Source organism: Puntigrus tetrazona, chromosome 15, assembly GCF_018831695.1.
Source record: "Puntigrus tetrazona isolate hp1 chromosome 15, ASM1883169v1, whole genome shotgun sequence".
Taxonomy (NCBI): Eukaryota; Metazoa; Chordata; class Actinopteri; order Cypriniformes; family Cyprinidae; genus Puntigrus; species Puntigrus tetrazona.
Genome location: NC_056713.1, coordinates 3,913,708 through 3,927,395, shown reverse-complemented (window position 1 = coordinate 3,927,395; position 13,688 = coordinate 3,913,708). Strand labels below are relative to the sequence as shown.

The 13,688-nt window shown below is 42.4% G+C and overlaps 1 protein-coding gene across 4 annotated transcripts in view; it reads left to right on the top strand.

The window, feature by feature from the left end:
• The first annotated feature begins 35 nt into the window (after window positions 1-35).
• The window catches only part of mre11a (MRE11 homolog A, double strand break repair nuclease), an 89,505-nt gene continuing 75,852 nt past the window's right edge, over window positions 36-13,688 (top strand). The window contains exons 1-5 of one of the 4 annotated variants that reach the window (XM_043258405.1): window positions 73-113; window positions 349-392; window positions 4,811-5,624; window positions 5,740-5,900; window positions 6,102-6,234. In XM_043258405.1, the coding sequence (XP_043114340.1) occupies window positions 5,896-5,900; window positions 6,102-6,234 (138 nt within the window). In that variant the 5' untranslated portion in view covers window positions 73-113; window positions 349-392; window positions 4,811-5,624; window positions 5,740-5,895. Of the gene's footprint in view, window positions 114-327; window positions 393-4,810; window positions 5,625-5,739; window positions 5,901-6,101; window positions 6,235-13,688 lie in introns of those variants that run through there. The other 3 variants (XM_043258404.1, XM_043258407.1, XM_043258403.1) reach the window with 3 other exon arrangements.

The window sequence follows — 13,688 nt, the reverse complement described above, 5'->3', positions numbered from 1 at the left end:
TTCCCAGGATTATAAAAACTTCCCGCGAAGATTAGCTTGACTACTTCCGTAGTGGGAGGGACAAATTGATTCGATGTAAACGTGCTTAGCGAGGGCTTAGGTTCTGTTCGAAGGTAAAGTGATATTTGTTTTGTTTTGAATTAATAATCAGAGCAAGAGAAATATTTTAAGTACAGCCTGAAACACTTTGCACTTTACAGTTTTTACAAATCTCTGTACGCATGATTATGAGCAAAATAGGGCATATACAAAATATATTTCTCAGAGTTTGTAGCTTTCTCTGCGTGAATTTAAAGCAACGTTGTCTCTAGGTCAAGATTAACAGATTTGAATCTCTTTCCTGATCAGTTTCATCGGCGTCTACAGGGTATGACGTCAGCTGGAAATACTATGTGAGTATAATATAACTTTCGCTACAGTTGTGGTTAAAAGTTCTCATACACCTTGCAAATTTCGCTAAATATTAAATTCCATACTTGAACTTTAATATGTTTAAAATATGTTGACTTGTGTTAAACTAGAGAATAGTCTAAAAAAAAAAACATTGTTACAATTGTAACGCTTGATTCTTAAAACTTGTGACCTGAATGACCCACGGCAATGTATTTTTTATTTATATATATTTTTTGTGATAGTTCATGAGTCCCTTGTTTGTCCAGAACTGGTAAACTGCCCAGTGTTGTTCAGACAATTCCTTCAGGTCCCACAAATGCTTTGGTTTTTCATTTTTATTTGAACCCTTCAAAAGCTAAATGTATGGTTTGCAGATTCATCTTTTCACATTGAAGACAACTGAGAAACTTATGCAACTATTACAGAAGATTCAAATGCTAATGCAAATTTAGATAGTTTCCCTCCAGGAGAGAAAATTATGCGTTAAATGATACATTAAACATTTAGAAATTGAATACCAGGGTAGTTTTTTCCTTTTTGGAAACATGTAAGTATTTTCTGTAGAACTGAAGGGCAGTACTAAATGAAAAAAACAAAAACAAATAAAATGTGACCATATCAAGCAAAATGAGTCACAGTGACCCACATTTTGAGATTTTGATGTCATAGCCAAAGTCATGTCTTGAATGGTTTTATTATTTGCAATTATGGTCATCTGCCCTCTTTTTTCCAATTTAAATCAAAATCACTTTTACATTTTTTTCTGCTTTTTGTTGATCTCTTTCAAAATCCTTTGCATTTAAAGAGATAAACTATTTTACAGCTTAATTTGAAAAGGCACTTTTATAAAGATTGTGCTACATTTTTGCTTGAGAGAGGGTGTGTCTGTTTGTTTGTGTGCTTGCATGTGTTGTGACCACAAATTTGAATTGTTTTAGTCAAAGTCTTTTGACTAAAATCCCATTTAGTTTGTCAACTAAATATCACATGATTTTAGTTGACAAATCTACAGTAAATTTAGTCAGCTAATAATTAAATGGATTTAGTTAGTGTAATGCATTTTTTTTTTATATTCCAAACTCATTATTTTTGACATGTAAGGTTTTATGCTATTGTTAAAATCACTTCTCATAAAGAACAGGGTCATGTTTTTCTTTTCCTTGAAATACCAATGGCTATATAGGCTAATTATGCATTCTTTATAACAACTTGGTTACCATATTATTCATTATTTCAAGAAGACATATATTTTAGATTCATCTTTAAGACTGCTAAGTACTAAATGATTCAGTCAAGGGCAGTGAGTAATTTTTACTTTTGTTGCTTGATTAACATCAGTGAAAATGTCAATAAATTTTGTTACAGTTTTTGTCATTTAAAATTAGTTTTTGTTTGTTATAGTCTCGTTTTCTGTAATTGACAAAATTGACAAAATTGACAAATTATTAATCAAACAAATTAACACTGGTCTGCATCCTCGACTGTCACTTCACGTGTACATGCACATGCAGTCACAGAGAGAAAGTGTGTGAGAGAGTAAAGAGTGAGTGAGTTTTTCTGTATATTAGAAGAAGAGTTATTGAAAGAGAGAGCGATTAACTTGACAGAGGGTGTGGGTGACTTATTGATTGAAAAATGTGTTGTTGTTTTTTTATTACCATTATTACCATTATCACTTAGATTTATGGAACAAGTCAATTGGCTTTTCAAAATCCATAGTATTTTAACAGGTGCTAACAGGTTAACAGGTTGCGTTTTGTAACTCTTGCATCATCATCTTGTTTTTTTTCACATCACATGCTCTCTTCAAATGATAAATGAAATCGAATAGGTTACTTCCGCAACCCTGGTTCGCTAAAACACGGGAACACAGTAAAAATGCACAGCCATTGGTTTTTGCTGTGGTAAGAAAAGAACCAACAACTGACCACTTCCACATAAGCCCTTAATGCCCTGAAGGAGCAGAGGAGATTAAAATCTTGATCACCTTCCTCAATAGGCACCGCCAATAAGGATACTTTTTTGAGCAAACTTAATCTTGGTGATCCCTCAGGATGTATAACCTTGTTGTATAAACTTGAACATTTGGTCACTGCTAGAGGATACTAAGCTCATGTTGTTTATTTTTTTTTTTTTTTTTATGCTATAAAAGCGATTTAGTTGTGTGGGCACTTTTCAAGTCGGCCCAGTTTTCATAAGAGTTTACAAACACATTACTGTCGGCACATAGAACTAAACTGGGTTCTTCAAGGCAGAAGGTGTGATGGTGTTTTTCTCTCTATAAAAACGACCAGTTGTATGGGCATTTTAAAATGGGCCCAGTATTCACAATATAGTTCACAAACCTACTGCCATAGGTACAAGGGGTACTACAAGGCATAACAGAAGTCGTTTGAGGCTCTACACAAAATTCACTGTCAGTGAAAGCTGTTAGTGAAGTCCACCTAAATAAATCAATAGCTGCTTATAGAAGATGGGTACAGTTGATTCTTATTTTTAAACCTACCGGCAGATCAAAAAAGATGAGCGCATTTTCAATGTGGTGCGGGAAGTTTGTCAGCATGAGAACGGCTTCTTTAGTCAGGACTCTGCACTGAAGGAGAAGAAATCTGAATCCCTTGCAGTATATATATGTGTGTGTGTGTATGTGTGTGTATGTATATATGTTTGTGTATATATGTGTATGTATATAGGTTTGCATCAGTATAAGGTTTGAGAACATAGTTATGAATGGATTTGGATGGATCTCTATGATCTCTCTTTGTTTCACCCAATGCTGGTGCAGCTTTAGGAATAGGTCTTGTATTTCCCAGGTATCTGTTGTCCTTGCATCTTTATCTGATGTCATTGGACAGTTTTGGTCTTGGTGGACTAACATAAGCAATCAAAATGTAGCAAATCTTTGTCCACTATAGTGGTTAGATAGGGGCCCTGCCATAAACTGGGCCCTAGAATGTGCTGTCCACTACAGTATTATCAGACAGCCGCAGTTTTGGAGAATGCAGCGGATATGGAGGACTATAATCTCATTGTTATAGGAGCTAAACCATTCAGAGCTTTATAAGAAATTAACAAGATTTTAAAATCTATCCGATACTTGATAGGGAAGCCAGTGCAGTGTTGACAGAACCAGGCTAATATTGTCATACTTCCCTGTTCTAGTAAGGACTCTGACTACAGCTGGTCCAGAACACAGCAGCTAGTTTATCAATTGTGCAGAACAACAACCCCATAAAGCATTAAAATAGTCTAACCTCGAAGTCAAAATCCCATGAATTAACATTTCTGCATTTAATGTTGAGAGCATTGGTTTTTTTTTTTTTGTTTTTTTTTGCCTATTTCAAACCACACAATGAAACCATGCCTATTGCAGCGGCATCTGAGAAGAATCATTCTGTATGTATCGTTAGGTCTGCAGAATTCTTCCACAGAAAATATTTGATAAGAGTCAAATGAAAAGCTATTACACACGTCCATCTCTTCACTTCTTGCATTATATGAGGTATCATTGCTTGTGGCTAAATCTAAAAAAATATATTCAATTGCTAAGGAATTAATTGACTGTCAGATATGTTGCAATATATCTAGCAATGCAGTGATTACCCAGTTTTGTGATTTGTGGCTCGTTAGCTTTTAGCTTATAGTGCTTAGCTTATAGTATAGCAAGTTGGCGATTTTTCTCTCTGAGTGCTTACATCCACTTGCATCCATTAACTGGCTGGTCCACCTAGCTTACCTTGCATATTTTAAGGGATAATTTTTTTAAGACTTATTTCTTAGACATTTGTGCACTATATGTAAACATTTATGTGAAATCTTATTCATGACAGTACTACTAACAAACTAACAAAGTTTATATAGTCCCTCTTATTTTCATAAATTAACATATTTGATGTTCTGCAAGGTGTATATAAACTGTTGACTTCAACTGTAACTACAGAAAAATGCAATCAGTCATTTTTATTTATATAGCGCTTTTAACAACACAGGTTTTATCAAAGCACTGAACAGTATAAAGTAGAAGAATACAATGATAGGGATGTATAATGACGAGATTGAACAATTTATTAAATGCAGAGACGACTCCGTAATCAATTCGACGATAATCGCTATAAGTTAAGTGTCCCCAACAAAGCAAGCCAGAGGCGTCAGCGGCAAGGAACCAAAATCCTATCCATACAGAATGGAGAAAAAAAAAACATTGGGAGAAACCAGACTCAGCTGGGGCCAGTTCTCCTCTGGCAGCACTTAACCTCCAGTTCAATTTTAAACGCAGCTGTCTCAGTGTAAATTACTTAGTGTGTGTGTGTGCGCGTTTGCATCAGGATCTGGTCATTTGTCCATGGTGCGCGTCTAGGTGTTTTGGTCTCTTAGCGGGTCTACTCCGAGTGACTGAACTTTTCACCCTATCTCTAAGGGAGCACCCAGCCACCCTACAGAGGAAACTCATTTCGGCCACTTGTATCCGGGATCTCATCCTTTTGATCGAGACCATAGGTGAGAGGAACCCGGTTGATGCCTTCTCCAAATCCACAAAACACCTGTGGACTGGTTGGGCAAACTCCCAGTAACCCTCCAGTATCCTGAAGAGAGTATAGAGCTGGTCCAGTGTTCCACGTCCAGGACCTGCATTGTTCCTCCTGAAGCTGAGGTTCGACTATCGGATGTATTTTCCGCTCCAGTACCCTGACTTTCCCAGGGAGGCTGAGGAGTGTGATTTCCCCCTATAGTTGGAGCACACCTTCTGGTCCCCCTTCTTAAAAAGAGCAACCACCACCCCGGTCTGCCAGTCCAGAGGGACTATTCCCCGCGTCCATGCGACACTGCAGAGGCGTGCCAGCCAAGACAACCCCACAGCATTCAGAGACCTGAGGTACTCCGGGCCACCGAGGAGCTTCTCAACAACTTCAGTGACCTCAGCCAGGGTGACGGTCGAGTACCCCCCCATCACACCCTCCAGGTGTCGCAAGCATCACCAACGTGAGCACTGAAGTCAGCAGGACGAGTACTTTCCAGCACCCCTCCCAAGGACTATACAAATGGCACAAATGACAGTGAGAGTCCTCCCCTCAACCCGTTGCAGGGAGGTGACCCTCTCGTCCAACGGGGTAAACTCCAACACATGGCAGCTAAGCTGGGTGACTATGAGCAAGCTGCTGGCAACACCAGAGTAGTGAAGAGTCCAGCCCCTTTCGAGGAGATTGGTTCCAGAGCCCAAGCTGCGCGTGGAGGTGAGCCCTAGCCCACTATCTCCACTATCTGGAGATTACCTCTAGCTGGTACCTCTCTACCTCCCGCAACAGAGAGGTGACATTCCATGTGCCTAAAACCAGATTCTGTGTCCAGGGGTTGGGTTGCCGAGGTCCCCGCCTTCGACTGCCGTCCAAACCACAAGTTACTGGCCCCTTCCGGTCCCTCCTGCAGGTGGTGGGCCCACACAAGACACGGCCACCAGGCGCTCACATACCGGCCCCAGCCCCAGGCCTAGCTCCATGATCTGCCATGAATTAAGTAGTTGATCAAAAAATTATTTTAACACTTATGTTAGTTCACATGACAGCTCAAAATCACATTCTGGAATGTAAGCTTTGATTATTGCAGAGTTTTTTTAATTGCAGTTTTTTGCCTGCAGTCAGTCATTTAGAAGACCCTTTTAACTGTTATCTGCTGACATTTTTATTAATTATTTTGTTTTTTTCTTTTTATAGGGATGATGAAGACACATTCAAGATCCTCATTGCTACTGACATTCACCTTGGATACTTAGAGAAGGATGCCATAAGAGGAAATGACACGTTCATAACCTTTGACGAGATCATGAAACAAGCTGTGCAAAATGAGGTGGGAACTAAATAATGTGGGCATATTTTTTGTGACTTTTGTAGTACATTTATTGTGAAGGTCAATTAATTACATGTCCAAAAATCTAAGAATTGTGTTCTTTTCAATTTGTAAATTGTAATTGTAATTAAATTTGAATTGATTATGTGGCAAATAGAGCAAAATCGTTTGTAGCCTATGACAATATTCGCATATGCACTTGTCACCAGGTGAATATTAAAATGCACTCTGTGTTTCTCCCTTTCCTCCAAATAGTACATGTGTGCACTAGAGAAAAACGCAGCAGGGTTCATTGCACAGAACATGCACTGTGAGAAGCGTGCACATTGCTTGAGTTTGCTTTAGTCTTTTACTTGCATGCATTCATTTCTGTCGTTTGTAATGCAGTACGTATTAGTCAAGTCAAGTGGCTTTTATTGTCATTTCAACTACATATAGCTGTGCAGTACATAGTGAAATGAGACATTGTTGTATTACAAATTTATAAAAGGTTAAACACAGATTCCAATATAACAGTATATGCTGAATGTGTATTGTGATTAACATTCTAAGGGCAGGAAGCCCAAGCCCCGAGACAGTTATCTTTTGTCTTTCAGTTCTTGAACATCTGGTAGGTCAAGTGTGAATGATAATCCTGAGGTACAACTGTGCCTTTTGTTTTGGTCTCTACAACACCTATGCATTTGAATGACACTTAGATGCTAAATAGATCAAGGATCGGGAAAGTTCCTGTTCTGGGCTAAGTTCCTGATCGCATTTGCATACTTTTGTTTTACTGGTCTCCACCTCTGTGTACTCCTCCCCTTCTGAAACATATATACTTCAACCTAACATGTTTCAGTTAGATTTGTTTCTTGGAGATTTCTTGAAGATTTTCTTGGAGATTGCTTGACGATTTTCTTAAAGATTTCTTGAAGACTTCTTGCAGATGACTACAGCAACGAAATAAAAAGAATCTCCTGGTCTCTTCTTAAAAAGAAGCTAAAAAAACAAGTTTCCAACACAGCGTTTCTCCAGGACCTGGTGCTACATGGAGTCACACATACAACACAATACAAAAGAACTCACATATTGAGCTAAGACAGTGTCTTAGCCACATAAAGTGCGCGGACTAGTGCAAACAGCAAGGGAGTAGAGTGCAAACCCAGTGTGCAAACTAGTGCAAAGACAAAATTAGTGCAAGGCAAAGAAATAATAATTAGTGCAAGAACACAAAATACAACAACAATAAATATGAGGTTCACAACAATAAATATGACGTGCAAGAATGCTTATGGGACAGGAAGGCCATTCAGGTGTGGTTATTGAGGAGTCTGATGGCTTGTGGGAAGAAACTGTTCCGCAGTCTGGTTGTGAGGGCCCGACTGCTCCGGTATCTTTTTCCAGATGGAAGGAGGGTGAATAATGTGTGTGAGGGGTGTGTGGGGTCCTGTACTATATTGTGGGCTTTGCGGATGCAGCGTGTGGTGTAGATGTCCGTGATAGAGGGCAGAGAGACGCCAGTGATCTTTTCAGCTGTCCTCACTATCCTTTGGAGGGTCTTGCGATCCGATACGGTGCAATTCCCAAACCAGGCAGTGATGCAACTGCACAGGACGCTCTCAATGGTCCCCCTATAGAACATAGTCAGGATGGGTGGAGGGAGATGAGCTTTCCTCAGCCTCCTCAAGAAGTAGAGGCGCTGCTGGGCTTTCTTGGTGATGGAGCTGGTGTTGAGTGACCAGGTGAAGTTATCCGCCAGATGAACACCAAGGAATTTGGTGCTCTTGACGGTCTCCACCTTGGACCCGTCGATGGACAGCAGAGAATGGTCACTCTTTGCTCGCTTGAAGTCAACAATCATCTCCTTTGTCTTGTCGACGTTCAGAGATAGATTGTTGGCTCTACACCAAGTTGTGAGCTGCTGCACCTCATCTCTGTATGCTGACTCGTCGTTCTTGCTGATGAGACCCACCACGGTCGTGTCATCAGCAAACTTGATGATGTGATTGGAGCTGTGCATCGCTGCACAGTCGTGAGTCAGCAAGGTGAACAGCAGTGGACTGAGCACACAGCCCTGAGGAGCTCCAGTGTTCAGTGTGGTGGTGCTGGAGATGCTGTTCCCGATCCGGACTGACTGAGGTCTGCCTGTCAGAAAGTACAGGATCCAGTTGCAGAGAGAGGTGTTCAGGCCCAGCAGGCTTAGCTTCTCTATCAGTTGCTGAGGGATGATGGTGTTGAATGCTGAGCTGAAGTCAATGAACAGCATTCGGACGTAGTTTCCCTTTGAGTCCAGATGTGAGAGGGTGAGATGGAGGGTTGTGGTGATAGCATTGTCCATAGAGCGGTTTGGACGATACGCAAACTGTAATGGGTCAAGTAAAGGTGGTAGCTGTGACTTGATGTGCCTCATGACAAGCCTCTTGAAACATTTCATCACAATTGGTGTGAGTGCGACAGTCATTGAGGCACGAATTGATTGAGGCACGATTGAGGACTTGGGCACCGGGACGATTGTTGATGTTTTGTGGCACGTTGGAATGACAGAGCTGCTCATAGAGATATTGAAGATATCAGTGAAGACATCCGCTAGCTGCTCTGCACACTCATTTAGTACTCTGCCTGGAATGTTGTCAGGTTCAACAGACTTCCGTGGGTTAACTCTATAAAGTGTTTTCATCACGTCAGCTGGGGTGAAGCAGAGTACCGGGTCATTGGTATGAGGGGTGGACTTCCTCACCGTTGTTTTATTCTGTGCCTCAAAACGTGTGTAGAAGTCATTCAGCGCATCTGGTAGGGAGGCGTCACCATCACAGACAGTTGGAGTTGTCTTGTAGTTGGTGACCTGCCATATGCGCCCTGCCATATGCGCCCTGCCATATGCGCTGTGAGTCACTGCTGTTTTGGAAGTGGCCGTGGATTCTTTTAGCATAAGCGTGGATTCTTTTAGCAAATTTGCTTCTCTGATAGCTCGGGACAGTTTAGCCCTCGCTGTTTTTAGGGCAGCCCGGTCCTTTGCTCTGAAGGCGAAGTCTTGCTCATTCAGGAGAGCACGCACGTTAGCGTTCATCCACGGCTTCCGGTTAGAACGTGTGCTGATGGTCTTGGAGATGGTCACATCATCAATGCACTTCTCGATGTAGCCAGTCACTGAAGATGTGTACTCCTCCAAGTCAATGGAATTGCCGTTGGTTGCAGCTTCCCTAAATATTTCCCAGTCAGTACACTCAAAACAGTCCTGAAGAGCAGAGATGGATCCTGCTGGCCAGGTTTTAATCTGTTTCAGAACCGGTTTAGAGCGTCTGATGAGTGGTCTGTATGCTGGAATCAACATAACAGAGATGTGGTCTGAGTAGCCGAGGTGGGGGCGGGGCGCACAATACGCGTCGGGAATGTTTGTGTAAACAAGATCCAGAGTCCTTGCACCATTCCGTGTTGATATAAACGCACACGCCACCACCGCGAGTCTTTCCACACAGTGCGGTATTCCTGTCGGCACGAAATGCGGTTAGCCCGGTTAGCTGAATGGCGGTGTCCGGAACTCTGTCGCTGAGCCACGTTTCCGTAAAGACAAAGACGCAGCAATCCCTATACTCACGCCGTGTTGCTCGGTGAAGTTGAATGTAGTCCATCTTATTGTCGAGTGAACAGACGTTGGACAGAAAGATGGAGGGGAGTGCTGGCCGGCTAGGGTTAGCGGTTAGCCTAGCACGGACACCCGCCCGTTTACCGTGCTTCCGTTTCCTTGAACACCACTTGCGGCGTCCTCTTCCCCTGCCTTCGGCATCAGGAGACACAGAGGACTGAGGGCCTGCTCCGCACAGCAAGCTGAGGTCCCGGAGTCCGCGTGCAACATCGTCGCTCAGTTTAGTTGTTGCGGGGTTTCTGAGTAGTTTCAGTGTCTGGTGGTCGAATGCGTGGACACAACTGTCGCTGGTATCCATGCCCTACGAAATTTTGGCTGAAGCATACAAAATAACGTCTTGAACAAACACAATTTTGGTTCCGGAGTGGCCGCTGCGTGCTACTGCCGCGCCACCATCTTGGATCCTGTGGATTAGATGCGCAAAGCTCACAGACTGTCAGACAGTGACGTGTGCTTTGTGCTTGTTTGTCCTGAACTGGCCGTAGGTAAATGGTCTTTTGATATGAAAATTATGTAGTTTTATGATTTCAAACCAGGAAGAAACATAGTGAAAACAGATCATGCTCTAATGTAAATGCAGTTTTGTCTGATCTCATGAGCTGTGTTGGGCATGCTACTTTATAAAAGTAATTAATTATAGTTACTAGTCACTTCTCACAAAGTATCTGAAATATAAATTAATTACCAGGGAAAGTCACTATTTAAATGTCAAATAACTTGAATGTCCCCAAAATAAATGTTAAATGAATGAAAAGGACACTAAATAGAATGAATTATTATTATTGTAAGAATTCCTCTCTTCAGTGTTTAACGTCCCCTGTGTGCCTGTTCATTAATGGTGCAGATGAAAACGAGTAATCGGAAGCAACAGCCAGAGACAAACCACACGAGTGAAATCAATCTGGTTTATTCAGGGTGCAGCACAGAAAACAGTCCTTCCTACAGACATACACCAATTAACTTCATTGTTACCTTATACAGAAGAGGACAGAATGCAGAACATGATGGTAAAAACAAATACACTTCACAGGATATCCTATGTGTTATATGAATAGCTCTAAGGGTGGTGGTCACACATTTCTGCAGAGACTGCAAAGAAGAGAGAAACTATTCTTCAGTCCCCTCTTTCAGGCTTCTAATAAATGGAAACCTGAGTTCCTTACGCGATATAAGTATTACCATATTCATCAGCACGCCCAGAACATGCTTGACCTCTTCTTGATAACGGCGTATAAAGATATGGCCGTCCCCGAGCAGTCATGCTGTCAATCATAGCATAAACACGGTCCATCAAACATCGTAACACACACGGCCCAAAAATGCATACCTCAAGCAATACCAAAATCACAGGTGCAATCATTGTAAAAAATGGTGTCATCCAGCCAAACAGGTTATGCAAAATACCCCAACCCCAGTCCGTCTGTCCCTTTTCATCGGAGTACAGTTGATTAGCAACTTTATTCATCTCTTGAACAGCATGACCCACAGCTCCCTCCGGTTCGTCCTCAGCTGGTATGAACGTGCAGCACTGATCTCCCACGAGGGCACAAACGGCCAGCATATCTAGTGCTAGACTATTCTGAGTGACCGTGAGACGCAGAGCCTTGAACTCCTTCTGACTACCGGCCATTCTAGCAGTGGTCTTGTTGACGAATTTGGCCAAACGGTAGTGCAGAACTTCGGTCTCACGCCACAGATCTCCAACACCGAATGTGGGGACCAGGGAGGTCCAAAACCTGTGCCACTTCGTTGATAGTTGGTGTTCTTCAGGCACGTAATCGGCAACTGCACGCCTCGTACGCCTCAGGGCTGTGGGTCTGCTAGAATGATGAATGATCCTTACCGGGTAACCTAGTTGAACAGGGACACAAAGGCCACTCCAGTTGCCTGGGATGTCCTTGAGCAGAGAGTTAAGGCCACAATACCATCACCAAACGATATCTAGCGACACAGTACAATTTTCTTGTGGATCCCTACAGACTCGACGTGTGAGTCCTCGTGGTCAAGTTGTGGTTGAATTAGAGGTGTCACATTCCTTTTCAGATGGAATCAAACTGTAGTCATTGCAATTACCACCACACCTGTACCTTTTGAGACAGGTGATGTTTATACGGTCTTGACTAAGAGCAGGTAACGAGATCAATGTTGAAGACATTATTTGTTGGCATACATGGCATGATTCGTTTGTGTGCTGGTGAGCAATCCAATTAGCATATTCCCAATAAAGATTATCCGTGGGGTGAAAACCCAAACTATAGGCAGACAAAGAGCAGTGTAACAATAAGCAGCTTCATTTTTAAAAAAAAAAAAATTTAATAATAATAATACATTGTTTTGATTTGGTGTTCAAAGGATGCGTGTCTGTCAATTTCTATTGTATCAACAGCGCTGCGTGTTCAGCTCCTCTGTTATACCATAGCAATTGATCAGAGTGGAATGTCGTCGTCTAACAGTCAGCCCTTCCGTCCGTCTACTGATAAGCTCCCCCCTGTCTTTTAACACAAGTTCTTACCACAGTTGGAGCGTCCTCCTTTGGACAAGGGAAGGCCTCCACCCAGCGAGAGAACTTATCTACAAATACCAACAAATACTTGTATGGACCCCTCTTGAGCAGATGGGTGAAATCCACCTGCCGCTGCTGCAAGGGGCCTTCTGGCAGGGGGAGTGTCTAATGTTCTGTTAAGGGCTTTGAGTTGTTATTCCTTGCGCAAATCATGCATCTATCTAATGTGTTATTTATGTGCCGAGAGATGCTGTACACATAAAAACTTAGACATATCTTCCAACACCCCTCTTCGGCACCATGAAACACCATGAAATTCACGCACGATGAAGGGAACATACACTGCTGGGACACACACGCGGCTGGAACAATCTACCATGATACCATCAGCATTGGCAGAAGCACCCTCAGAATTCCAGAAAGCTTTATCTTCATCGGAGGCTGTTGCCTGTAGCGCGCACACATCAATTGGTGGCAGCAGTGCACTACATAGCGGGGACGGCGAAACGGCAAATATAGCAAGCCAGCTGCAGCCTTCGCGACAGTGTCAGCTAACTGATTGCCCATTGCTTCAGTTGTACCAGAAGTGCAATGGCCCTTAGTCTTGATTATACACAAGGAACATGGCAAGCGGCAGGCTTGTATAAGATCCAAAACCAACGAGCTGTGTGAGATCGGTTTGCCATCAGCCGCTACAAAGCCTCTCGTGGCCCAAATATGGCCCAAATCATGGGCTACCCCAAAAGCATAACAGGCTGTCTGTATAAGTGTTTCGGTAACATAGACAGGATATCCTTCAAAGCGCTTGGGGAGGGTGGCTGCACCTCTACCCCTCTATTCTTGGCTATCCACACCGCGGCCACATTGTTTGCACTAGTATTGGGGGGATCAGTTGTGGATTCTTCATCGGGTCCTTCCTCAGGGACTCTGTTTTCCCCTTGCCCCTGATACACTGGCCATTTTATACCACACGTCATAACTCCCTTCCATATAATCATAATTCCAATTTGGGTCTCCCTGTCTGCCATAAGTCAAATCATACACAGTCTTCAGATAACTTGGGTAAAATGTTCCATCCCTCAGATATTCCCTCCACTGTGTACCCTTTGTCCATCCCACCAAATTGTCTAACAACGGTCTATCCATTCTTTGGGTGTTTCAGAAGGTTCAGGTTTAGGATACGATTGCCCCATCTCTGTCACCACTCATGAACTCGGCACGTATTATGTTCCTTAGTCAACCAGTTTGAATTTAATCAAACACGCTAGAAATTGACTAAACGTAAACACAACTAATCAGGTAGTGAAACTATACTTTCTCTTACCT